This window comes from Lemur catta, chromosome 15, assembly GCF_020740605.2.
Source record: "Lemur catta isolate mLemCat1 chromosome 15, mLemCat1.pri, whole genome shotgun sequence".
Taxonomy (NCBI): domain Eukaryota; kingdom Metazoa; phylum Chordata; class Mammalia; order Primates; family Lemuridae; genus Lemur; species Lemur catta.
Window position 1 is genome coordinate 11,876,033 of NC_059142.1, and position 27,654 is coordinate 11,903,686.

The 27,654-nt window shown below is 45.6% G+C and overlaps 2 protein-coding genes and 1 long non-coding RNA gene across 5 annotated transcripts in view; 2 read left to right on the forward strand and 1 right to left on the reverse strand.

Annotated features, from left to right (window-relative positions):
• Positions 1–2,916, forward strand: part of CFAP52 (cilia and flagella associated protein 52) — a 40,351-nt gene extending 37,435 nt beyond the window's left edge. The window contains exons 13-14 of one of the 2 annotated variants that reach the window (XM_045569748.1): positions 1,500–1,611; positions 2,474–2,916. In XM_045569748.1, coding sequence (XP_045425704.1) covers positions 1,500–1,611; positions 2,474–2,649 — 288 coding nt within the window. In that variant the 3' untranslated portion in view covers positions 2,650–2,916. The remainder of the gene's footprint in view (positions 1–1,499; positions 1,612–2,473) is intronic. The other variant, XM_045569749.1, reaches the window with a different exon arrangement.
• LOC123650721 lies at positions 2,896–4,587 on the reverse strand. The gene is made up of 3 exons (XR_006739472.1): positions 4,285–4,587; positions 3,576–3,644; positions 2,896–3,048 (listed from the first exon to the last, which is right to left on the reverse strand). It is a non-coding gene; the product is annotated as an uncharacterized LOC123650721 (long non-coding RNA).
• A 199-nt stretch (positions 4,588–4,786) lies between these two features.
• USP43 (ubiquitin specific peptidase 43) overlaps positions 4,787–27,654 on the forward strand; it is a 62,669-nt gene continuing 39,801 nt past the window's right edge. For both annotated transcript variants that reach the window (XM_045569750.1, XM_045569751.1), the window contains exons 1-4: positions 4,787–5,284; positions 12,542–12,673; positions 19,504–19,607; positions 26,625–26,717. In XM_045569750.1, coding sequence (XP_045425706.1) covers positions 4,787–5,284; positions 12,542–12,673; positions 19,504–19,607; positions 26,625–26,717 — 827 coding nt within the window. The remainder of the gene's footprint in view (positions 5,285–12,541; positions 12,674–19,503; positions 19,608–26,624; positions 26,718–27,654) is intronic.

A 27,654-nucleotide genomic window follows, 5' to 3' on the forward strand; every position in this document is an offset into this window, starting at 1 on the left:
CCCTGGGGCCTGGCACATAGAAGGCTTTTATTAGGAAATTTCTGAGGCTGGAGAGGAATTGCTGTGCCCAGATCAGTTATCACTCTGAGAAATTCAAACAGAAAGACAATAGAGCTCCTCACCTCTCATCACTACTTCATCAATACGTTAAAAAGCTCTTTAGCTGGGGAGTCTGTGTCCTTCTGTTTGGGGGAACATTTCCCTTTGGAGCAAGCAAGAGGCCCCTGTTCTCGTGGAGCTGACTCATCTTACTGATTTTGGGTAGGGGGGGATGGAATCGGCTAATACATATGTAAACCAATACATGAATGAGCAATGAGTAAGAAGTGAACAAGATATGAGATGATGATGGGCATCAAAAGGAAATAGAACAGGCTTTACGACACTGGCTGGGTGGAGGGAAGCTCCTTCAGCTAGGGTGGTTGGCGAAGGCCTCCTCAAGGAAATGACATCTGAGCTGAGGCCTCAGTGACAGAGGACCTAGCCATGCCCAGATCTCAAGGAAGGGCGTCGCTGGCAGAGGACACTCGGGAAAGACTGAGCTCTGATCGGGCTGTGCCTGGGAGAGAGTGTCACTTTGGCTTCTTTGGCTGGGAAGGCAGGCAGTCAAATCCAGCTACTTCTGTGGGTGAGTCCTGGATTCATGGAACCTGGCGTGCTTTTGGTATGAACACAGAACTTTTTGTTAACATGATCAAGCATCAATAGACATTATAAAGCAAAAGAAAAAAGTTAAAAAAGATAACATGTACAATTTCTAGATAGATGCAGAGGAATACAGATTCCTGGCACAGTGACTGAACACAGCAAGTTTCCGCCAACATGAAACAAAGAGAAATGGGTAGAATGCACGCCCAAGTTCACGCTTCCAATTCCTGGCCAAGCACTCTTTATTTAGAAGGAAAATTTGTTTTTGAATAGGTTGTGCATTCAGAAGGTTCAAAGTACAAAGGCAGTATATTCAGAAAAAAAATCACCCTCCCTTTGGCACCTGTCTGCCCCCTAGTTCTTCTCCATAGGAGGGGACCGAGGTTAATCACTTTGTCTTTAAACTCCACCTTGTGGAATATTTTATTGCTTTGGGGTAGAAGGGAAAGAAGGCCCAGTCTCTAGAACTCTGGGGGGTGCCCATTCCTCAGTGCTTTCCCTCCCACCAGTCCTGAAGCATCGCTGTGCATGCAGAAGCTGTTCTCTTCTTTCTTTTACAGCTTGCTTCAGACTCGATCTGCTTAGTCTTATCAAAAGCGCTTTCTGTCACAATCTAGGTTTATCAGCACATCAACATCTCTTGAAATAGAATGCAAATTTTAAAACCAATACTAAAAATATTAAAATGGTTTCTCCACCCCCTGCTGTAGCCTATTTATAATTTCAGCCAGTATCATCCCATGGTGTATTTTTGCTACCTTCTATATAAAGTAGAACCATCTTTTGTTAGCATGTGCATGGATGATTCCACTGAGCTGAATCCTGCCTAATGCTGCTTTCCTGAATTCCAGATTGCTTACTGGGAAGTATTTGACGGGTCAGTAATCAGAGAGTTGGAAGGTTCCTTGTCTGGGTCAATAAATGGTATGGATATCACGCAGGAAGGAGTGCACTTTGTCACAGGTTAGTCCTGGGATAAGAAAGGAAAGCCACGTCTGGCTTATTTAGATGGGGATATGGAACTCCCAGGCCAGAGGCAATGAGAAGAGACCACAAAAGGTTTTCAGGGGCAACGTGGATAGATTCAGACTCAACCCTGCAGCCAATGTGGCTGGAAAAGAAGACTCCAGAAGTCACATTTCAGTGAGAGGAAACATTTGCAATCGAGCCTTAAGGGCACAGGCTAGGCTTTAAGTGGCTTCCTGTTATTTCCTACTGAAGTCTTCAATGCCAGTCCTTGTGTATTTATCCTGTGTATTCCCTCTCATTGTTGAATGAAGAGATGCCCTCCCCCAAACAGATGAATTAACCAGTATTTCAAGGGGGCATTTACCACACAACAAGCCAATTGGAACAACGTCAGCATCATTTCCTGCTTGTTTCTTTGATTCTTCAGGTCACTAAAAAATAAACCGCCTAACTAAACTAAGTTTCAGAAACACACTGACTTAAAGCAAGATGCCAAGCTAGACACAGTGTGATCCCAGACTGTATATGCATACCTTTATACATGGGAAATACAGATGTCTATGTATACTTGTATACATATAGAAAAAAGACAGGAAGGAACTAAACCAAGATGTTATTAGTGGTTATTTCTGGGTGGTGGGATAAAGGTGGTTTTACCTCTTTGTATTCCTCTCCCTCCAAATTTACTACAATAAACATAGATTTTTATAGTCAAGTAAAAGTGTTATTATAAAGATAGATTTTTCTTTCTTTGAGTTGGCACATGGGGAATGTGTTAGGAATGATCCAGTTATTTGAAATCAGGGCTGTTTCTCACTATTCTGTTGCAGCAATGTCATGTGTTTGTCTTTTTCAGGTGGAAATGACCATCTGGTCAAAGTCTGGGATTATAATGAGGGTGAAGTGACTCATGTTGGGGTGGGACACAGTGGCAACATCATGCGAATCCGGATAAGTCCAGGAAATCAATATATTGTCAGTGTAAGTGCCGACGGAGCCATCTTGCGATGGAAGTACCCTTACGCCTCCTGAAGCTACCAGGACGTCTCGGGCCATGGCATTGCCCAGTCCTGCGAGGACTGAGTTAGGACAACTCCAACTCCAGTCTTGATTTTTCACATTGCTGTTTTTGTTCTTTAGTCAAAATGTTTTATCTCTTAAGTTTCTCCTTTCCTTTATAGAATGTACTTTACATTCTTAAATTATATATTAAGATTGAAATATGTTCAAGAATAATTTTTCCAGACTGTAATTAAAAGTTTTATTATGAATAAATTCTCCATTGTTGGTTTCCTGTGATAATCTCTCTTCTGTGACTCTGCAAAACCCGCTGACCTTCTCCACTTTCTGTCCACATATAGCATTGCTCTTGTCCTCTAAAAACAAGGCAAGGCGAATTTCCTTCTTAATCATCATTTCATCGATCAAGCTCTATGGAACAAGACTTGGGTTTAAATCCAGATCTTGGGCAGGCTTTTTAAAACCTCTCTGAGCTGCAGTTTTCTCTTTTTTCAAGGAGGAATAAATTCCTGTTCAAAAGGTTATTGTGAGAATTAAGTGAAATAATGTGTTAAAGCTTGGGCAGAATTCCTGACAGACAGAGTGAAACATGAATGTTTTCTCAAAGAACGTGTGTTATTGGGGATCTTGGGGTGATTATCAAAGATGAAATTTAAGAGATGCTTTATTGGAGTTGGCTATAAAATATTTCTCCTGTTTCTACCACCAGAAGGGGGATGAAATGGACCGCGTGTATTAATCATCCAACATAGTATCTTTTTTTCCAGAGAGGGTAAATGATGGCATTTTCCAGAAACACACGTCTCTAATTCACAGTACAGTCTATGTTCTAAGCTTATTCTTTATCCTTTAAGTAATGCTGCTTTTTGGCATCAGGTAACCGCTGCTGCCCTATTTGAAAGATTAGGGAGAATATTTAATAAATGATGACCACTTACTAAATAACAAGTCACAAGACGTTGATTGATGGAATACTGCATCTCACACACAGCAGATCTCTTTTTGAGCTAGAAATTGATGAGAAATTCATTCTGCAAGACCTTACCTGATTAATTATAAACCTGACAGTTGCACGGGATAATGTGAGCGGAGGCCCCCAGGGTTACCCGGGGAATCAAGGGCGGGGCAAGGCCAGGCTAATTCTGATTGGGCAATAATTCAGCAAGGATTTTGCGCTAGGGAGTGTACAAGAGACCGCGTAGGGGGCGCGCCTGAGAGCAGGAAAACTTCCTGGTAAGCAAATGCTGAGGCTGGAAAGGGCCTGAACCTGGCAGCCCACAGACTCCAGTCCAGTTTCGGTTTCCCTGCTTACGGGTGGGGTGACTTAAGGTTGCTCGGAGCCCACTTCTCCACCAACTAAAACGAGGGTGATCAAGTCTCATAAGGTTTTGGAAAATGACTCTAACCTAGCTCGTGGTTTAAAAAAGCAAACCACAACCACCCCGGGTGTTCGTTCACACGGCCACACGCGGTTCCCAGTTCAGGGGCTGGGCTGGCGGTGCAGGCAAAGGCTCTGCCTCCCGCAAGGGGCAGACGGGCCGGAAGGAGGTGGCACCACCTGTCCGCACACACCTGCGCCTGCGGAGGAACCAGCGGTGCACAAAAGCGCTCCCCGCCCCGTCCCCGCTCCCGGCGCGCGCCTCTCACCACGCCCGAGGCTGTCCTTTGGAGAGTCCTTTCACTTCTTTTCGTCTTCACCTGGACGTAATTACAAGAAACTTAGCGATAGCCCGGGCTTTGCAATTTGCTAGGCGCTTTCGAAATTTTCATTCCTCTTTTATTGCCACAGCTTGAAGGTTGGGCGAGGAACAGGAGCAGAGGTTAACCCAGGCCGGTTGGTTTACAAGAGGTAAGGAAGGGTGGGGAGCTGGACAAGGACCACTCCCAGCGCTTTTATTCCCAGTCTGCGCCGCGGGGGCGGGACAAGGCAAGGGTAGGGGTGGCCGGGCGCTGCCCTGGGGCCGGCAGTGCTGCAGGATTCCCGCGCGGGGCGGGGCGGCCCCGCCCTTGGCTCCGCCTCCACCCCGTCCCCGCACACCTGCCCGCAGGTAGCCGGCGCCGGGCGCCTGTGCGAGGCTGTAAGGGCCTGTTAGCGGCTCGTCCGCTTCAGGCCCAGGGATTCCCTCCGGGAGCCGCGCCGGCGGGTGCCATGAACCCGGGCCCCGGGGACGCGGCAGGAGGGGGGCCGCCCGCGCCCCGGCCCCGCCGCCGCCGCTCCCTGCGCCGCCTGTTCAGCCGCTTCCTGCTGGCGCTGGGCAGCCGCTCCCGCCCCGGGGACTCGCCGCCCCGGCCCCAGCCGGGACACTGCGATGGCGACGGTGAGGGAGGCTTTGCCTGCGCCCCGGGCCCGGCCCCAGCGGTCCCCGGGAGCCCCGGGGAGGAGCGCCTGCCTGGACCCCAGCCCCAGTTCCCCGCGGGCGACGGGGCGCGGCCGCCGGGCGCGCAGGGCTTGAAGAACCACGGCAACACCTGTTTCATGAACGCCGTGGTGCAGTGTCTCAGCAACACCGACCTGCTGGCCGAGTTCCTGGCGCTGGGGCGCTACCGGGCGGCGCCGGGCCGCGCCGAGGTCACCGAGCAGCTGGCGGCGCTCGTGCGCGCGCTCTGGACGCGCGAATACACGCCCCAACTTTCCGCCGAGTTCAAGGTAGGCAGCGCTCGGCGGCAGCCTCCTTCTGGCCCTGTGGTTTCGCTTTTGGAAAAGTGTGTGCACCATCAGGAAGGGGCTTTCTTGGGGCCTTCTTTAGATGCCATTTGCCGGTTCAGGCTCGGGTTACCGCCTTTGTTTTGAGTTGATGTGTTATGCTATCGCTTGCATATATTTTCTTTATGAATTAATTCCTCCCAGGTATTTTGAGGGGGAGTGGGTGGAGAGATTTAAGTGTATTCAGCGTTTTTGCACTCAACAAAAGTACTGAAGGCCTGTGGGCCAGACGGTGTTCTGACCCAATCTGGAGAGGTGTGGGGAATGGGACTTTGAAGGCAAAGGCCGCAGAGGAAGGAGGGGATGCTTGCGTCCGAGGGCTGAATGATGAGGACTCAGGCCAAAATCCTAGGAATAATCCAGGCAGAGGGAGCAGCCAGTACTCCTTCCATAGACCCGAAAGAGCTGAGTATTGGAGACATGGGAAGAAAACTAGTCTTACTGGATCTCAGGGGGGCAGATGACTTTGCCAGATCATGTCAGACCTTGGAGGCAATGAGAAAGACTTCGGATTCTATTCTAAACCCAATGGAAGCTGAGAACCTGCGGGCCAGGTACTGTGCTGAGCGCCTGGGAAAGGCAGTGGGTGTGCAGTTTTGGAGATGGCATCCTTTTGTTTAATGCACATTCAGTCCCCTACGATGTGTTAGCGTGGGGTTGCATATTATTGTCCGCAGGATCACGGTCTACTTACTCCGGGTAGGGCAGGGTCAGGGTCATGAGGCTTTTAAATTGTGCGTACCACTTCACCCAGGGTTAAAGCAGGGTGTGTGTTTGGGGTCCCAGTTGGAGTAAAGAGTTCCTGATAATTGATGCACATGGTTTGCTTCCTGCTTAAAAAACAAAACAAAACAAAAAAGCCCGCAGCTCTGGGCAGAGAGCTGAAGCTCTCCACAGACTAGTGATTGTTCTTGGGGGAGGGGGAACCTGTCAGTGTTCATTCCACAAGCATCACCGCTCTTGAGTTTCAGCCTGAGAAAGCAGTGTTTGCCATGTGACCCACAAAGATGCCAACCCCCACCTTCCTCTCTCCTGCCTCCATTAGTGAAACCCTGTTCTGCAGCCGTCAGTGGGCCAAATGCGTGTCACTGTGTCTCTTTTTGGCAGCATTCACTTTTTAAACATGAGAGGCAGCATAGTATAGTAGTTGAGAGAGCAAGGTCTCTGGAGCTTTGTGACCTTGAGCAAGTTACTGTAATTAATCTTGTTGTGCCTCAACTTTCCTCTACTGTAAAACGGAACCATATTGGTACCTACTTTATGATAGGATTATTGTGAGTATTAAATGAGTTGTGGAGTAGAGCATTCAGAACAGTGCCTGGATCATGGGAAGTGTTCATTATTCTATCATTACACCTCCTCACCTGCAAAAACCCAGAGGAGGGAGGGAGAGAGGGAGGGAGGTAATCTTTGCGTAGGTTTTCTCTAGCCAGGTGCATTCTCATCCAGTTACTGCAGCAATGGAAGAGGCGTGAGTAGTTTGAAAAACCTCCCAATTTAGTAATCACCCTCTGTGACTCACTGGGATTTCCTCTCTCTCTCTCTCTCTCTCTCCTGCTGTCAAACCCCCAGGGCCTGGGAGCTCCCAGTGAGCCGCAGGGAAGTGAAGGATAATGAAGTTTTTAATGTGTTTATGAAAGAGATGTAATCTGGGGTTTCCTAGAAGCCTTAGAGGGAGGAGTAGAGAATCCCAGAATCCAGGCTTTAAACATTGTGGATTGAAATCTAGGTGGGCTCCTCTTATTTTAGAGATGAGGAAATATTCATTCATTCAACAAATATTTATTGAATGTGCAGACACTGTACTAGGAACACAGAATATGTGATGAGTACAAATCCAGGCCTGGAGGCTGCTTTCTAGGAGCTTACGGTCTTGTGGGAGAAATGGGTGTTAATAAAATAATCACACAGGCACATGATTAGAACAAGAACATGCTAAAAACGAAAAATACAGGTGCTATGATTGTTATAACAGGAGGATGTGATTTGATTGGGGGAGATAGGGTGGGATGGGCAGGGAAGGCTTCCCTGGAGAAATAATTAAGCACTGAGTTGAGTTTTGAAGGATGAGGTGTGAACTAAAGACTTGGGAAAATGGGAAAGTGCATTCCAGGCCCTGGGACCCGAACGTGGCAACCTCAGAGGGGGTGGGGCTGAGAGGCCATGTGCTGAATGAACTAATGAAAGCCCAGGTGGCTGGGGAAGAGAGGCTGGAGGATTGGGTGGGGACAAGCCACTTAAGGTTTTCTTAAGGAGTTCAGTGGGGTTGCTGGCTGGCTTTAGACGGAGGGAGGGAGGGAGGAAACTGAGAGGGGGCCAGGGAACTGGAGAGTTGCCCCCACCCCAGCCCTGCAAGTGGGATGGGTTTGGGTTGTTCCTCCTTCCTGAGCCCAGAGTCCTCAGCCTCCCGCAGACAGCGGGACCACTCTTTGTTTTAACAGCAAATGAATAAATACATTTAAAAAAGCCTGTCCATGTTATTATCTAGAATTCTTTCCTTTTCTAATAATGTGATTAAATATATTTATTGTAAAAAAAAATGGAAAATACTAAAATGTAAAAAAAAAAAAAAATCTGTAACTCCACCCTAGCCCCTAGAGATAACCGTCATAAACATGTTGATGTGTTTCAAAGTACATACAAACACTTGGAAATTCTAGTTCTGTATCCTGCTATTTTCATTTAAGTATTTTTATAAGACTTTTTCCTGGTCATTAAAATATTATACAAAACTTAATTTTTAACGATTAATATATTATTAAATGAACCAGTCCCTTATGGAGACATGGATGTGCTATACAATTTTCCAGTTCTTACACTGTATTAAGGCTTCTTGTATTTAAATCATTGTCCTCATCTCTGCTCATTTCCATAAGCTTAATTCCTAAAAGTGGAATTACATAGTCAAAGCAAAGGTAAGACTATTTTATTATCTTTTCTGTTTTTACTTTTTAAATCAACTTTATTGAGGTAGAACTTATATATACAGTGAAATGTACCCATTTTAAGTGTAGGATTTATTAAGTTTTAACAAATGTGTATACCTGTGTAATCATTGTCCCTATTTTAAATATTTATTTATTCTACTTTTTAAATCAATCTTATTGGGCTTGACTATTTTGAGCACCCATATTGACAAATTTCTTTTCAAATAATTATATCAAGTTTCAGATGTACCAGTAATGCGTGTTTTCCTGGACACTGGATATTCTTCTCTCTTGTTAATTTCCTCCCCAGCTTTATTAAGGTATAATTGACAAGTAAAAAATTATATACTTACAGTGTATAACATTGATGTTTTTCTGTATGCATACATTGTGAATGGATAAATCAAGCTAATTAACATATCCAGACCTCTCAAACTTATTTTTTTGTGGTGAGAACATTTAAGGTCTACTCCCTTTGCCATTTTCAGGTGTATAATACATTATTACTAACTGGAATCACCATGTTGATCTTCATCTCATTCATGTATTGAAGACGGAAATAGTGGAACATTTTTCCATGTTTCTTTACTAGTTGTAAGTCTGCACTTGGAATTGTCTGTTCACGTTGCTGCAATATCCGTTCTGCTTTGGTCTTGATGTTCTTTTTGTTTCTATAAATTCCTTAACCCTTGTCATAGTCACTATACATATGTTTTTCTAAAGTTTCTCCTTCTTCTCCCTACCTCAATATAGGAAGCTTTAGATTTATGTATATGATACCTTTTGATAAATATTCTATTTTATGTACTTCTAGTTTTTCTATGGTTATATTAAGAATTTCAGCCATCTGGAACTTAGCTTATGTGCGTAAGGATCAATTTTAGATCTACAGTGATATACTGGAGGCATTGCTTTTTAAAAACAGGGATGTCTTCTTCATCACTCTTATGTTTTAGAAGTTCTGGACAAACAGACATGAAATGGAGTAAAAAACATTGAACAGAAAGAAAATTGCCAAATGGTTCCAGAAATCTGTATTTTAGCATTATTGCTGTCACTAATGAGATTGGGTAGAAGACAGTCAAAAGCAATAACCATTTAGAACATATAAAATTAGATTTTATTCATTAAAAACAACCAGAAATGTGAAATAAGTAGGAATAATTTTGATAAGAAATGTTTGGAAGAGAATACACACAACACAGATAGAAATATCAGATCATCCTTCCTGAGTTAGTATTTAGTTTTAATGCAACTGTGGTCACATTTCAATAGACTTTTATAGGAATTAATAGGTTAAGTTATAAAAAAAATTCTTGAAAATGCCTGCCAGATACTTTATAATTGGAAAAGGCCAAAAAAGAACAACAGTCACTGTAAAAAAAAAATTTGGAATGTACAAATGAAAGGGAAAAAAAATTGTCCATAATCCATCATTCTATAACATTTGTTAATATTTTGTCATAGATTTTCTAGTATTTTATTTTCTATTTATAAATATAGAAATAAAACAATCCTATGTTTTTGCATTCTTTTCTTTTTATGACAGGATTATTTTCTTTTGTCATTCGTATTTCCTCAGTCATAATTTTTAGGCCATTTAATATGAGTGTGCTGTAAGTTTCTCCCCAGATAACTTTGATCTGTAGAGATATCTTTGCTTGTATCTCTCATTTCCTTAGGCTAAATCTCCAAAAGTGGAGTTGCTATGTTTATCGAGAGGGACATTTTTAAGGCCCTATCTTGTCTATCTTCTTGAAGTTGTCCAGTTCTTTCTGGAAAGGTTGGAAGGTAATACCCAGGCCCAGAGGAAGACTGTCAGTCTTAAAAGATTATCACGACTAACTGGAAAGGAATGCATTTCACAGAGAAGGAAGAATGAAAGTAAAGGTCTAGACTGCAAAAGTAGGAAAGCAGCTTTGGGGTACCTGAGTAGCTTGTTTGCCTGGAGCTTTGAAACATGGAAACAGATGGATTGGGGCTGGACCAGAGAAGGTGCTTAGACTATTAGGTGGTGAGTAGGAGAGTAGGGAGGCTGTGGTGTAAGGCCTGACATTATCCAGCTGAGCTGTAGGAACATCGGTCTGGTTTGGCGCGGGGAGAGTCTAGGGGCTGGGCTCCTCGTTAGGTAGGTATTGTCATCTGGGTCAGCAGTAGTTAGAGTGCAGCAGTTGGAATGAGACTCTACTGTAAGGGAAGGGCAGAGACATTTTGGGAACCAGAGTCCAGACTGCTTGACAGCTGATATGAGGGAGAATCTGAAACATGACACCTACATTAAGAGGAAGAACTGGTTTTAGAGATTTTGAGTTGGAGGGGCTGGCTGCTCACCCAGAAGAAAATGTTGGTACCAGGATACAGGTTTGACGGTGGCTTGTGGGGTAGGGTTGCCAGATAAAATACGCAATGCCCACTTGACTTTTATTTGCAGATAAACAATGAATATCTATTTAGTATAAATATATCCCAACTATTACATGGGGCATATTTCTAGTAAAAAATTCATTGTTTACGTAAAATTCAAATTTCAGTGGGCATCTTCTATTCTTATTTGCTAAATCTGGCAGCCCTTCTTGAGGGTCAAAGTGCAGAGAAGCCTGGAGAAAGAATCCAAGCTAATGTGATTGGAATAAAGACCCAGAACCAGCATTTCAATTAGTTAGATCTTGCATTTTGCTTTTTTTTTTTTGAGAGAGAATCTCACTCTGTTGTCCGCTCTGCAGTGGTGTCATCATAGCTCACAGCAACCTCAAACTCCCAAGCTCAAGAGATCCTCCTGCTTCAGCCTCCCAAGTAGCTGGGCCTATAGGCATGCACCACCACACCCAGCTAATTTTTCTATTTTTTGTAGAGTTGGGGTCTCACTCTTGCTCAGGCTGGTCTCGAACTCCTAGGCTTAAGCAATCCTCTCACCTCGGCCTCCCAGAGTGCTAGGATTACAGGAGTGAGCCGCTGCACCTGGTCTTGCATTTTGCTTTGTCTCTTCCTAAAGTGTCCTTTAAATCTCAAGGGAAGATTAAAAGAAAAAAAAAAAAGAAAGGAAGAAAGCCCAGACCACTTGATTTGATTGACAGTTTTGAGAATTGTCCTGGTCCTCAGCCTTGCTAAGACTGGTCCCCTTGGCAGGTGTGAGCAGAGAACAGATCTGCATGGGTCGAGGCTGGAGGCTGGGCTTTGCAGTGTATGAGTGGGGCCGACCACCGTGGTGTGCTGTGTGCACGTACACGTGTGTTCATACAGACAAGGGGATTTACTTAACACTCACGTGCTCATCTGCTTGCTCATGCATAGCAAAAATCCCTGGAAAGATGCTGAAAGGACTGCTAAGAGTGGCTGCCCTCTGGGGAGGGGCACAAGGGGATGGAAGCTGAGTAAAAGGAAGACTTGATTACCGTTCTTTTTTGTATTTTGAATTCCTTTTTTTTTTTTAGTATGTGCATATATTACCCTTTGATGAAATCAACTTTTAAAAAGCTGAAATATGCATTTACACAGAAAATGACAAAGTTATTACAAAGTTTAAAAAGGGTGCAAAGAATGTAAGCACTGTGTGGGCAGGGAGTCTTGCTGTTTTGTTCAGCATTGTATCCCCTGGTTCCTAGGATAGTGCCTGGCATCTGACCGGCACTCAGTGCATATTTATTAAGGGAATGAAGGGCTGGCCCAATCATTTTGTGATCTAACAACAGAAAGAGAAGTTTGTATCCTTAAATTTCATACCCATTATTAAGAGACAGTAAAGGAGCTACATACTACATCGTGTTAATATTTAAGGAAGTCAACTTTATTACAGATGTCATCTCCAAAGAGAGAGGTGAGGCTATGGGAATGGATGACATCAGCAAGGGAGAGAAGGCTGTTCCCCTGTGGGATGAACAGAGACAGCATGGGGATAGACCGATGGAGGGGACACCAGTGGAGCATGGTGCCCCAGCAAAGGAGGAGAGCTTCAGAGAGGACAGATGGTCAGCAGTATCAGAGTATCCAACAGAAACAACCCTATGGGTTTTCAAAGGATAGAACATACATCAGTAGTCCTTCTGGGGGAAAAAGTACCCTCTTCTATACAGAGAACCCTCCATACCATTTTGGGACACTGCCCCCAAAGGGCAGGCTTCGGCAGGAAAGAACATTTCCACCCCACGTTGTTTATGTGCTGTCATCCTAGGTCAGGGCAGAAAAATGACCACTTGGTAGACCTGGAGCTTATAGGCCCTTCATTCGGTTGCATAAAGGGCTAAACTGACCCCTGGTTTTCGTTTTTTCCTTTCAGAATGCAGTTTCCAAGTACGGCTCTCAGTTCCAAGGCAATTCCCAGCACGATGCCCTGGAATTCCTGCTCTGGTTGCTGGATCGTGTGCATGAGGACTTGGAGGGCTCATCCCGAGGGCCGGTGCTCGAAAAGGTTGGTCACTCTTGAAACAACACATTGTATTCGATTTTCCTTTTTTTCCTTTGAATGTTCACTCAACTTTCCTCAAAACTGAATCTTGAAATTCAGATTCTTAGATGCCTATATAGTCTGCCTACTGGATACACAGTGCTGTTCCCTGCTCCCTTCTTTTAGCTCTGTTTGCTTCAGACAAGGCATTTCCTCCCATTGCAGTATTTCTCGTCCTCCCTAATCCCAGTGATTTATAGTGAACAGGGTTTCATTTTAGCTCAAAATTTGAAAAATATTTTTTTGTCTATATTTTGTGCATCAGCATGGCCATCTGATAAAAGCATGATAATAATACCATTGCTTATTATTTTCAGATGGTATAATATCATTTCAGCTCTATCATTGCTTTCTCAGTTATGTATAGTACAGGGCAGTAATAATTCCTAACCCTTTCTCCCAAGATGCAAGACAAATGATTTTTACATGTGTGCATTTAGCATTCCCACGTTTTGATGAAACCCCAAACCTTTGGGAGGAGGAAAGCACCATGATAATTTGTAATAGCCACAGTGAATTAATACATCAGCTGTGTTCTTTATGGACTTCTCTCAACAAAGATCAATGATGGGCTGTGCTCTAATGCTGTCCCGTTATCTCCCACTTAAGAAAGTAAAAGTGAATGAAGTTATTATATCATAAGTGAGCAAAGTTGTTGTAATAATATCCATGAATAATCTGCTGTAATTTAAAAAAATGTTTCATGAGCTTTGATAATCAGGAACACGTTACTTTGATGTATCTCATAACTGATCCAGGTGCAGCCACGGGAACTGCTTTACCAGTTTTTTGGTTTTGTTTAAAAGTTGAGCACTATATTCCCATCCCTCTCATGAATCAACTAAAACCCCCTTGGGAAGTGCTTAGTCTTTCAACCGTCACCTTCTCATTCCTTCATTATTTTCTTGGAGCCCATCATTCTAGAATAATAGAGAATGAATGGCTCAGGAAACTCAGTCTTTTTTTTTTTTTTAAGCATATCCACATAGCCAGCTGTTATCTTTCTTTCTGTTTTCTTTTTCAATTTTTATTTATTTTTTAGTCACCTGTATAACTGCAAGATCTTTCTCTTAAAATGGCAGCTTGCAACTTCAAGAAAAGGAGAACATAACCATATATCAGAGAGATCGAGTAACCTTAAAGCAACACAGCTAAGGAAGCAGTAGAATCAGGATTCAAGTCCAAAGAATCTGGAAAGCCTTTTTTCTTATTTTAAAAATAATCACCCCACTCAACCCCAAAACATACAAACAAAATAAAGCCAGAATCACACAACAAAACCTGGGAGGCCCATACACTCAAAGGTTGTGGTGGTTCCTCAGGGTTGTGATGTTATGGGTGATTTTTCTTTTATTTACAGTGATTTTCTGTTTATTTTATTCTGACCCCTTTAGTTGCAAGTGACACAAATTTAACTTGATCCAACTTACGGCAAGGGCATTTATTGGCTTTTATAACTTGTAAGTCTGAAGGTTGAACCAGCTTCAGGTAGGGCTGGATCCAAGGACTCAGAGGATGTCACCAGGTTTTGACTCTCTCTTTATCTCTTATTTCTGGCTTCATTCTCAGACTGCCTCTGCCCACATGGTAGCAAGAAAGCCTTCTGCAATGCTCATGTAGTCTTTAGAGCTTGGGATTCTAGAAAAAGCCCAGGGAAGAGTCTGATTGTCCCAGCCTGGCTCACATGTCCATTCTTGGGCTGTGGCATATTCTGATTGTGTGACATATTCTGATTGGGCACACTTGGGTAGCATGCCTCTGGGGGTGCACATGGGCCAAGGGTAGCTTTTATACAATTGGAACAGGTTGCTTCCCCAAAGAAAGGAATCCTGAGCAGATAAACATATGCCCCCTACACTGTATGTCCCACAAGTTTATAGCGAACACATTTTGAACTCAGAATGATGTATTTTTTTAAATAAGAGACTGTTGGTTGAATATTTGTTATATGCCAGGCACATAACTTAATGCTTTTTGTGACTTATGTCACTACTGGACACATAGTAGACACTCAATAAACTCTTGAATGGTTGACTAAATTAGTTATGCTTTACTGTTATAAGGATGAGTCTTACTTTACAGTTGATGGAAATTTGCGTTAAGTCAGTTGCTCAAGGCCACTCAGCTTCTTTCTACTTGATGGAAACAGAACGGGACCTGGGTCTGGTTGTGCCAAAGCCAGTGTGCTGGACCCGTTTCCTTCTCACGAGTGTCTCCTGCCCTCTCAGTTCCCCATGGCGGGGGAGAGAAGCCTTGGAGATGGGTTGGTATCTCTTCCTCCTGGCTGGATAGGCAAAGCCTTATCCTGTTTCCCCCTCCCCTCTCCCTGGCTATGCCAGGCAGCTCTTTCTATCTGGGAAGTAGGTGGGATAGGTAGCCTTGCAAATTGCCTTTACATTTTCTTCCACTATTCCCTTGGTAACAGGAAAAGGCATTGGGCTTAAGGGTGGAGAAGATCTCGGAGAGGGTAAGTAAGTTGCCCCAAGTCACACAGCTGGTAGTGGGAGAGCCAGGACCCAAATCCAGGAAATGCAACTCTGTAACAAGGTTTCTTAACCTCAACATTTTTGACATCTGTGGCCTGATGATTCTTTGTTGGGGAGGTCTGTCCTGTTCATCGTAGCCTTAGTGGCATCCCTTTACCTGCTAGATGCCAGGGGCAACCCAGAGTTGTGATAACCAAAAATGTCTCTGGGGGGAGGGAGTATGTGCAAAATCACCCCTCATTTGAGAACCACTGCTCTAGAGCCTTTGTTCCCAATGATGGTGTACCACCCCCAGACCTTTCTTTAATATAACATGGAGTTTATTTAAGCCAAGAAGGCCTACTAATAATTCTTTTTTGTTTTTTTTTTTTTTTTGAGACAGAGTCTCACTCTGTTGCCCGGGCTAGAGTGAGTGCCGTGGCGTCAGCCTAGCTCACAGCAACCTCAAATTCCTGGGCTTAAGCAATCCTTCTGCCTCAGCCTCCCGAGTAGTTGGGACTACAGGCATGCGCCACCATGCCCGGCTAGTTTTTTCTATATATTTTTAGTTGTCCAGATAATTTCTTTCTATTTTTTAGTAGAGACAGGGTCTCGCTCTTGCTCAGGCTGGTCTCGAACTCCTGACCTCGAGCAATCCTCCCGCCTTGGCCTCCCAGAGTGCTAGGATTACAGGCGTGAGCCAACACGCCCGGCTCCAATAATTCTTTTTAACAACTACAAGACACAAGTCAAAGCGGCCATCATTGGTCCTCTAATTTCAAATATGTCCCGCTGCAATGTTCTCCACACTGCAGCCAGATCTTTGTAGAAAGGAAATAAGATCATGTCTCTCTCCTGCTTAAATTCCTCCAGTGGCTTCTATTGCACTTAGAGCAAATCCAGGCTCCCATGTGGCTGACGGAGCACCCCCCTGCCTGGGCCTGCCGAACACTCAGCTGATTCCAGACCCCTCTGCCCCTTGTGCCCTGTCCTCGGCCACACTGGCTGCCCTCCGTTCTGTAGTGGGCGGGGCACTTTAGGAGTAACGCCACCGAGGCAAGGTGGCTGTTGGCCCTAGAGAGGAGCTTACACCGCCCTTCGTTTGACCTGATTGAAACCGGAAAAGATCTTTTTTTCTCTGTCTGAAGTCAAAGCCTCTCCTGAAATTTGCTCTCAGAAAACTGGGCTGCCTGTCGAGGCCTGGCTGTGTGCGCTTGAAGGTAAAGAACAGAGCTGCTGGGATTATTTGGCGTGGAGTTTCATTGTCCCTTTCTGAGAAGAAAAGCCGCTATCCTCTGCGTAGCTCAATGATTTTTCTTTTTGAGTTTATTTTTGTTTTCAAGACACAGGGAAGCCGCATAGCTAGATTTATTTGAAACTGGAATAGGAATCATAAAGGCCAATTTCTTTTTCGTTATTTTACCGATTCTTAAATGTTTTCATCTTGTGGAAAAGGGATTTTTTTACTACCCTGGTAAAAACACTAACACACAAACAGTCTTTTTGGCAGTTTGTTTTCCACAAAATGCCACTCTTGCAGCATTAAGGAGGGGACGTGGCTGAGGAGAGGACCAGGAAGCTAACACGTATTAAGCACCAACTGTGTGCCAGGAGAGATACACATCGTTTCTTTTGATTTGAAAGGCTGCCGCGTGAAGGTGATGTGAGACTCTTACTGCTTTTGCACAGGGAATGAGGCCAGGGAGAGAGGCTGAGGGTCACTCGGCTAGCAGAGAGGACAACCCAGCCCCGTGTGACCTCATTATCTCTGTGCTTTGTGAGTGTCTCCCTGCTGCCCCTCATTCCAGCCTCGCTCAGGACTTTCTCTCTTTCTGCATCCCATCCCTGGGTGATCCTGCCATGGCCACCCCCAACGCTGTGCAGGGGCATCCTGTATCATTGTGACTTCTCTGGGTACAAGCAAGAACAAACAACTTGAGGTGACTCAAACAAGAGGGAACTTAGGAGGAGACCAAGGAGCAACATGCAGGATTACAGGGAAGGCCAAAGGACCAGCTCAATATGGCCACAAGCCAGGCAGCTCTGAGGGCAGCTCGGTGGCAGGATCTGCTCCGCTCTCTTCCTCGGGCACTGCTGCTGGAATAAATTTCAGCCTTCTGGTCACTCTGCTTGTGACTCCCATCCAGGGCAGGCACAGCACAGTGTGGCTCGCTTGGGACATGGGTCTGTCCCTTGGTAGGGGAGGACAGAACCCTGAAGAAAGAGCCCCCCGTCCCTGTGGACTGCGTTCCATGTTTGAAAAGGAGGAGGAGTGGAGCCCGGGCAGCCAAAATATGCCAGTGCCCACTCGCATCCAAGTTAGCTCTGTCTCTGCCTGGGCATTGCATCCCCCTCAACTTCGCGTTCCCTTCCCAAACCCGCTTCTCCTTCTGTCTTTCCCTCTCTGCTAATGGAACTGGCTCTCTCCAGGTGCTGGACTGGAAGCTTGGAGTTGGTCATGTTTATCTCCTCCTCCGTTGCCCTGGTCAGGTGCTGAGATATGAGCTACTTACACAGGGTGTTCTGAATCCATCTCTCTTCCTTTTCCTGGCTCCTGCTCAGCTTCACCCTGCTGCTACCTGGACCCTTGAGCCTCCTAATCTGTGTCCTAACCTCCAAATTTATCCTTCATCTGGGATTGGCTATCAGGTTAAAGCATCTCTCCAAGCATGTCACTAGGTTCAAACCCATCAAGGGCTCCCCGGTGTGTAACAACAACCACTTATACAGTGCTTATGTTGTACCAGGCACTGTTCTAATTGTTTTACACACACACACACACACACACACACACACACACACACACACACACACAACAAACTTGTTAAATCCTCAAAACATCCCTATCGGGTAGATGCTATCATCGTCCCTTTATTACAGTTGAGAAACCATGGAACAAAGAGATTAATTTATTTGGATCAAGAGGCTGAGTAACTCTCAGAGCCACGTACCAGTGTAGGGATTTGAACCCCTGCAGTCTCACTCTGGAGTCTATGTTCTTAACCCTGGAACTATGCTGTTTACTGTGCAGGACTTTGAAGGCCCCACCCAGGGTGGCACCAGACTCACCGGCCCTGTTTTCTACTTCCCTTTGCACATCCTGTATCCTAGTCAAATGCGGCATCATAAAATATCGGGATGAATAAGAATGACCATTCTGAGTACTCACTTATTCGTTCCAATATTGTATTATGGAAAATCTCAAACATATGGGCAAGTGGAATTAATTGTACAGTGAACACTCATACCCACCGCTTAGAGGCTACAATTTGCATTTGACTAAATTTGCTTTATCACACATTTACCCATCTGTCTATCTCTCTATCCACTCGTTACTCTTTTTTTTTTCTCATCTTATTTTTTCGATGCACTTTGAAGTGAATTGCACACGTCGGTATACTTTACCCCAGACGCGTCATGTGCGTTCCTTCTACATGGTTCTGTCCTCCGCGTTCTAAAATCCTTCAGGATTCACCTCAGATTCCACCCAGGTCTTCACCTACACCTCACTGCCTGCCTGTCTTGAGGGTGATGCATTCTCAGGGCGGATGATGTCACACAAGTGCCAAAGGCCCCAAGGCGCCAGAAATTGGCTTTTGGGGGACAGATATTCATATAGTACATAGACACGTGTACAGTTTATCTATGATATTAAAGTTTCATGGTGGGAGTGATTAGGAAAAATTGTCTAAAAAGACTCCTTGAGGACAGAAATAATGGAAAAGCTGAGAAATACTGTTCTAGGGCATATTTTATGTGTGGCCTTGTGTAGATACTTGTATAGCTAATTTTATGTGTTACTGAGTAGCTTTATGTGCTGGCTGGCTTCGATTCTGGGGTTGCCCTTAGGGACGGGCCTCTTCCAGGACAGTGATTTTGCATAGCAAGGTCTTAATAAATAATTGTGTCCTGTGTGTCGTAGAGAGTAGGCAGGGGGTGAAGAATAAACTTAGAGAAACTAGGAAGCTGCCATAATTCACACTGGACATGGTGGGGGTCCAGAGGAGGTTGGTGACATTGGGGCAGGCAGGAGCCCCAAGGTGGGATAGGCTAAAAAAAGACTCCAAAAATATTAAGTCTTAATCCTTGCATCCTATAGCTGTTATCTTATATGGTAAAGACTTTGCTGGTGTGATTAAGTTAAGGATCTGGAGATGGATTGAGAGAACATTTGAATTACGGTACAGGCAGCCCTGAAGGCCAAGACTCCTCAGAGTCCCAGAAAGGGATGATGCAGGCCCAGGAGGAAGCCACAGGCTCAGTGGTGTAGAAGCAGCTGAGCGATAGCAGGTGTATCTAATCTTGCTTCTTATCCTCATTTCTTTGTAGCTTCCGCCTGAAGCCAGTAAAACCTCTGAGAACTGCCTGTCCCCATCGGCTCAGCTTTCTCTAGGTCAAAGCTTTGTGCAAAGCCACTTTCAAGCGCAATATAGGTAAGAGCGGGATGTGTTCCGAATGTATCACCCAAGGGCCCAGCAAGCGTCACAACTGGCAACCAGTCTCCCATTGCCAGATTACCCTGAGATGACACACACAACCGTAGACACCTTCTCGCTCCCATTATAAATCCCAACTAACTGCTCATTCCTATTGTCTCTGAACTTTAGTGTTTTTTCTTTTCCTTCTTAGCTCTGGGCCTTGCACCTGCCCTTGGAGGAGAGGTGATAAGAGTGATTCTGCAGAGGGTGAATGTGGAGGCCCAGAGCCTTCTGCAGGCAGCAAGCAATCCCTCTGCGGTGGGGAAGACCCCTCCTGCTTGTTGAGAGCCCACTTTAACAGGTCATTCTGAGTCCAAGAGTTCCCAGCATTATGGAGGATACAAAAATATAATATTACACAGCCTTTGACTTCAGAGAATATGTGTTCTCTTTGGGCTTTTATATAGGAAAGTACAGAGACTCATACAAGGCAAAATATTTTCAAGTATTATGATGTTTAGTGAAAGCACTGATAGCGGTGAGAGGTCAGAGGGAGAAATACCCCTAGGCTTCTCGGAGGAGGTGTGCCTTTTCATGGGCTCTGCAGGATGAATAGGATTGAATGGGTGGGAACATATGCAACAAGAACAAATGGGAGCTTAAGTAAAGGTGAGAACGAGCACACTGATCAGGAATTAGGGGAAGCCATTGGCTACAGAGATCCTCCTCTAAGTGACATGCTTGTCCATATGTGTGCATGTGTGTGTGTGTGTGTGTATGCCTCCCCCCAAATATATATACAAACACACATACACATACATATTTTATCTAACTCTTATAAAAGTCCCAGGAGATGCGTATTATAATCTGGGAGGTTGGACATTTTGCAAGGACACATGTTAAGTGCCAGAACGAGGATTTTCCCTCTGAAATATCTCTGAAGCACAGGTCCTGCCTTTGCCTTCCCTGCCATTCATCCTCTTCTGTTGTTTTTCCATTTCACCTTGTGCGTTCGTTGTGATTTTCTGTTGCTCAGAAGCTATGTTCTCTATTAGGGATACCAAAAAGATTTTTCTTCTGGATGTTGCATTAAATCATTTCAAAGCTGTGCTTTTCTCTGCGTCTTCTGGATGATCCTCCCTTTGCTTTGCTCTGCTGTGGTGTTTATGGGTCTCCTGGTGGTTTTCTTCTCTTATTTACTTCTCTTCAAACAAGGAAGCAATTATTCAGTCTTCTAGAATTCCCTTACCTACAGCCATTTACTTCCGTACTTTTTGGGAGTTTGTATTCTTTGTGTTTGAACAGGAGGAGGTTGCTTAAAATTGCCCAGAAATTGTCCTGATTCAGGATTTATAGTAGATTCAGAAGTCACCAATAAAACAAGTAAGATATGATCACTGTGTTTAAGGGTGATCATTTAGGAAGACCAAATAGTCTCCGAAACGCTTTGGGAAAATGCCAAAGCTGCTTCCACTGGGGCAGAAAAATCCACAGCCCTGGGGAGATTCTCTCACTCTCTGCCCCACCAGGGAGGGGACCCCGAAGAAGCAGCCAGAACGACAGTGGGGCACTCCATTCCTGCCTTAGTTGTTTAGAATGTTGGACAACGGAAATCTCTTCTAAATGAGCCCAGATTTCGTTGTGCCTGAAGACAGGCCCACTCATGTCCTGAGGGACGTGGTGACCCCCCAGGAGGTAGGCAGGGGCGAAACCTAATTTCCCAGCTGCTGACCTTGACAGCTGCTGGCTGTGAAATTGCCTGCAGGGCATCTGTCTTACCTTCAGGTGCCCAAAGCAGAGGCTGCTGGAAACAAAAATAAGGAGACAGAGGAAAAGAAGAATAGATGAAGGGAAAGAAGAACATCTAGAAAGCGGGAGGAGAGTATAAGGTGCAGGTGTGTTAGAGAAGCGAGGGGTCACTGATAATTGCCACCAGGTAGCATCCACTGGCGTCCTTGTACAACACACTCATGCGTTGCTCTGCTCACTTTGTTCTCTCCACCCTCTTCCTCGCTTGTCCGCATTCACTCTCTTTCCTTCTTTCGAGTATTCGAGTGCCTGCTCTAGCGCCGGGTCCGCGGTCACTGTGAGGAGCGTAGCTGCTTGCCCGTGAGAGAGAAATACCAGCCACATACGCCCTCGCTGATTCTCTGAGATTTCCTCTGTGCCCCACTGTGTGCGGCTTCTCTTCTAGGTGCTGTGAACAAGACTCAGCCCCTGTGCTCGTGGAGCTCAGCTTCTGTTGGGGGATATTAGACAGTACACACGTGTAAGCAGATGACCTGTGCTAGTGACCAGTGAACTGATAAGGGGTAACTTGGGGGGTGGGCAGCATTAGATAAGGGGGTCAGGGAAGGCTGCTTTCCAGAGGGGCGCTGGAGCTGAGAACCGAGCGATGAAGAGTCCACCATTCAGGGGATTGGCGACAGAGTATTCCAGGCAGAGGAAACAGCAATGGCAAAGGGCCTGGGCTGGGAATGATCTTGGCAAGTTCAAGGAACGGAAAGGCCAAGGGAGCTGCCGAGGGGTGAGTGGGCAGGAGGTGGCACGAAAGGTGGGCAGGACCTGGTAGGGCAGGTTTTCGGTCCAAGTGTGTGGGTTTCAGTCTAGAGGGCACAGGAGGCCACCGTGCAGTTTAAAGCAGCACGTGGTCTCGTTCATCAATTTAAGAGGCGACTCTGGTTGTTACGGGAGAGGAGGCGGGAGCAGCGGGTGGTGCTGCTGCCATTGTCCCGGTGGGAGAGCGATGGTGGCAGGGACCCTGAAGGCAGTGGTGGAGATGCAGGGCAGGGGGTGGGTTTGGAGTGAGTTTTGGATGTAGAGGCAGCAGGACTAGCTGCTGGGGATAGGGGTGAATGGTAGAGGGACTGAGGGGAAGATGAGCATCTGGGGTGACTCCTGAGTTTTTATGTAATTAGAAACTGGCGAGTGCTTGGGAAGAAAACTTGAGGGTGCTCTGAAGTGCATGTTGCAGGTGCCTGACTTGGTGTGGGGCGGGTCAGGGGGGGGCATTCCTTGAGGAAGCGACATTGAGCTCATCGGACATTAAAGACTGCCGGCGCCCTTTGGGTAGATTTCTTTCCTGGGGGGTGATGAGTAAGAGGCGAGGTGTTCATGCTATAAATGGACTGGTGACAGCTTAAAATACCTACTCTGTGCCTGAGGGTCTAGAGTAAAGGAAAAGTGTCACCGGGGATGCCCATCCAGATGAGGGCTTTTGAGGTCTGAACAGTGCTTTTCTGCAGTGGTCAGTGGGGCAGCTCCAAGCTGGTGGTCCCTGTTGCCCCGTCCCTCCCTGGCTCCTCTCCATGCGGTAGGGTGTGCCTGGGGTGGGATCAGCCTTCTCTATGAAACTGGGAGTTGGATGTTACCATGGGTTAATTCAGAGGCCTCTGTTCACTGAGATTCTCCCTCTTCTGTCTCCCCTTAAGCCCTTTTTTTTTTTTTTTGAGACAGAGTGTCACTTTGTTGCCCGGGCTAGAGTGAGTGCCGTGGCATCAGCCTAGCTCACAGCAACCTCAGACTCCTGGGCTTAAGCGATCCTACTGCCTCAGCCTCCCTAGTAGCTGGGACTACAGGCATGAGCCACCATGCCCGGCTAATTTTTTTGTATATATATTTTTAGTTGGCCAGATAATTTCTTTCTATTTTTAGTAGAGACGGGGTCTCACTCTTGCTCAGGCTGGTCTCGAACTCCTGACCTTGAGCGATCCACCCGCCTCGGCCTCCCAGAGCTAGGATTACAGGCGTGAGCCACCGCGCCCGGCCTCCTTAAGCCCTTTTTAAGGGACTGGGAGTTTTACTTTGGCTGGAGAAGAGAATAGGGAACAGTATTAGAGTGTGGGAGGTATGGACCATAGGAGAAATACTTAGTTATTCCATGTGATTGTTATCACGACCTAAAAATGTCTTCAAGTCTAATAATCAAGGATTGTTACTATACTGAAGTTTTGGCTGGAGGAGGGATTTTGTGTGTGTATGTGTGTGTGTGTGTATTCAAATTCTTCATGTCGTTCCTTGCCTTTATTCACAGAAAGTCTAATCTGCTGCCCCCATTATAGGGATTATTCCCTTTTAGGCAGAGTATGTTTTGAAAGGCTTCCTCAGAAGAGATTTTGGAATGGTGACATCTTGCTTTCGTGTTGTCATAATTATCATGGTTTGCATAGACGTCAGTTCCACTGCCCAGTGAGCAGGTGAAGTTGGCCGGGTTTCAGGTATAAGATACGTGTGTATCGGCAGCGATTAAAGAGCGGAGTGGCAAGACATGCAGGGGCAAAGCCTGCGGCTCATGTTTGGGCGTTTGTAGCAGGTGGAAAGCAATTGATTAGCTTTGTAACAGAAGCAGTTTGACAACTGAATACCTTAGGGAAACAGGCACATGAACATTGAAGGGCAGTGGGGTGATTTTCTGTCCCTTTCCCCCACTTGGGGGACAATAGGACAGGACTGCGAATGCCCTGGAAGGGGACACAAGGATGAAAGGACCTCTCAGGCCACATTGGGCTATTGCTGTAGCCTGGTAACATGGCCAGTGTTTTCTGTAAAAGTGACGCTGCCTCTCTGTCCTCTTCCAGATCTGTTGGTCACATTCACTCTGTCCTCATTTCTCAACCTTCGAGAAATATGTGTATTTCACATCCTTTCTGTAGTTTATTATGAAAACAATATATTTTCTTCATTAAGTATAAAATTAGCCCATTCTATTTTTTTTTCCAAACCACACACCTCTTGCTGTCTGACTGGGGTTCATGGTTTAATATAAAGGTCATATCCCTGAACCAGTTAAATATGTTGCAACTCTACAAGAAAAACACAACGCGGCTTAGTTTTAGTGGGCTGAAAAAAATGAAGAAGTCACCGACAAATCTTCTCTTTCACTTGTTCATATACATGTGAAATGGGAATTTGGAAATTTCCCAAGGCCAAAAATATATCCTTTAAGCCAGTTTTATGCCTAAGTATGTGATGGGCGAAAGTGGAGAAGGATTGGAGGAGAAACGGGATATCAGAGAGACCTCACCAACATCGGGTCCCCATGCTGGCTGCCGCTCACTGCCTGATACCAAAGGCACTGTCGTGGTTCTTCCAAAGGGAAGTTACTAGAAGCAGCAAGAGTGATTGGGCATTCAATCCTGGGGTCTGTTTTCTGAGATCGGCATGAGATTCTGTTAACTCATATCCAAGAGAGCTGACCTGCAACAAGCAAGTCACTCAGGGTCGCCTTGGGCAGCACCCTGGGGTTTATGCTGCTGTGTGTCTGTCTGCTCAGTGGAGAAGCAATCAAGCAGGACTAGCGCTTTCCACCGGGACCCAGGAAACCTGTTCTGATGCCAGCTCTGGTCGACCTGCTCACTTACCCTGGCAAGGCTGCCCAGTGGTAAGAACGTGGACTTCAGACTGCCAGCGGCTTGTTCCGCATCCTCCAGGAAGTTAACATAGATTTTAGGATAAGTAATGTAGCATACAGAAATCCCTTATATCTTGGAGAACATGATACGTTATATGATTAAAGAAATAAAATTGGAGCACCTATGTGGAATACAAAAGTTGTACTTCACTTTCAGAGATCTGTTTTAAAGTATGGAGTATTAAATTTAAAAGAGTTAAAGAATATAAAGTGAACCAATTGATGCCTCACCCACTGGTACTAAAGAACATAGGAATGATGATGAACGTGGGCTCTGGAAACTGAGCCTGGCTTTGTCACTTAAGAGCTGTGTGTCCTTTGGCAAATTACTTAACCTCTCTGTGTTTCAGTTTTCTCTTTTGTAAAATGGGTATGATATTGGTGGTTATGGGTAGCAAATGGGTTAATATATGCCCAGTGCTCAGAATGATACCCAGTTCTTAGTAAACTCTGTTTCAATATTAGGTGTTACTATTAGCTGCTATTTTCTGAACTTTATTTTTTCTTCATCAGTACGATGAGGAGGGTGGACTACATCAGGGGTTCTCTACCCTGGGTGAACATTAGAGTCACCTGGGGAGCTTAAAAGCTCCCTTTTTTTTTTTTTTTTTTTAGAGATAGGAGATGGGGTCTCACTGTGCTCAGGCTGTTGTCGAACCACTGAGCTGCAGCTATCCTCCCGCCTCAGCCTCCCAAGAAGCTGGGACTATAGGCGTGAGCCACCACGCCTGGCCTGAACTTTTTTTTTTTAATTCTGATGTCTGGGCCCCTCTTGATCAGCCTTGAGACAGAATATCTGTAAGTAGGACCCGGACACCTGAAATTTTAAAAAGCGTCTTTTGTGATTCTGGGTGCACAGGGAGGCTGAGCACCAGGGGAAAAGCTAGTCCTGAGATGCCTTCAGCGTGGCAGTTGGCATGCTGTGCTCCTCTCTGGAGGGGTTCTAGCTTCCCTTCCTGTACTCAGTGCACCATACATGTGACTCAACTCTCTCCCCCCGCACTTTGTTTTTGTTGAGGTGGAAGTCCTGTAACATAAAATTAACCATTTTTAGGTGTACATTTCCGTGGCATGTACATTCACAATGTTGCACAAACATCACTTCTTTCTAGTTCCTAAACATTTTCATCACTCTGAAAGAAAACCTGTATCCAGGGGGCAGTTAGTCCTCATTCCCTTTTCCCTCAGCCCCTGGCAACCCCCAACTGGCTTTCCGTCTCCCTGGCCTTACCTATTCTGCATATTTCATATACATGGAATCTTACAATATGGGGACTCCTGTGTCTGGCTTTTTTCACTTAAAACAGTGTTTTCAAGGTTCATGGCACTTTGTTCCTCTTTATGGCTGACGCATTCCGCTGTGTGGCTGTACCACGTTCTGTTTACCCATTTATCTGTTCATGGACGTTTGTGTTGTTTCTGCCTTTTGGCTATTGTGAGTACTGCTGTGAGCATTTGTGTGCAAATGTTTGAACGCCTGTTTTAAATTCTTCTGGGTCCATACCTGGGAGTGGAATTGCTGGGGGTGGAAATGCAGTGGTGATTCTGTATGTAACTTTCTGAGGGGCCGCTACATTGCTGTCCTGCGATTAAACTTCCCTCTCTGTTCTTCACCCTGGCAGATCCTCCTTGACTTGTCCCCACTGCCTGAAACAGAGCAACACCTTCGATCCTTTCCTGTGTGTGTCCCTGCCCATCCCCCTGCGCCAGACGAGGTACGTGAGCGTCGCAGCTTGCCCGGTGAACTTGACTTCCCTCCTTACTCGTTACGGGAAACCTTCTGGCCTTGCATCTTGCCGTCTTCTCTCCTTTGCTTCTCTGCCAGCATTTCTCCAGAAACCAGTCTCGTAGCCGGGCGAAGCTCAGTTATTGAACGTGACGATTAAAGTGAAAGGTTACCGTGCCCCTTCTTTCTCTGAGGAAGGTATCGGGAACAGAATGCTTTCGCTTGTCAGCACTGTTGCCGGGTCGAGGTCCGTGGTCTGTTCAGAAGCTGGCGTGGGCCCGTTGGTATCACGTGGGCAGACAGGGGCAAACGAGAGAAAACCTGTCACCACCTGCTTTTTCCTGCCTTATTTCAAAATGCCTTTTCTCCTTTGTGACAGTGTAGGAAAAAGATTTCTTTAAGGAGCAAAGGAAGAGGAAAAGGGTTGTTTGGGGGAGGTGAGAAAAAAAGAAAAGTGGAAGTAGGGTTGGGTAAGAGGCACCGCAGAGCTCAGTCCTATAAAAGTAGGAGGCACGGGCTGAAGGCGGCTTCATGGGAGCCATGTCTTGGTGGTGACCACTAAGGCAGCTGGCCAATGTCAGTGTCCTGGAATGGTAGTGAGCTCCCATGTGGGCTGCCTTCACTGGCACGGGACAGAGGCATTTCTTTATGTTCTCCACCTCCTTAAGTGTCATTTCTCTTACCTGTTCATGTCCTCCGTCCTTAGGATGCAGCTGAAGACATGGCATCTTCCGAAAGCCTTCCCTGGCCACTCAGTCTCCCTTTCTGCTCTGAAATCCTGTGCTGCTGATCATATGCACTACAAGTATAATGATTGGCTTGCACTATCATCAGTGACACTGTCGGATAATGTCTACTGATAGATGTGATCTAAGGCTTCTGGCCTGATGCACTGTAGCACAGTGGTTAAAGACCACTGACTCTGG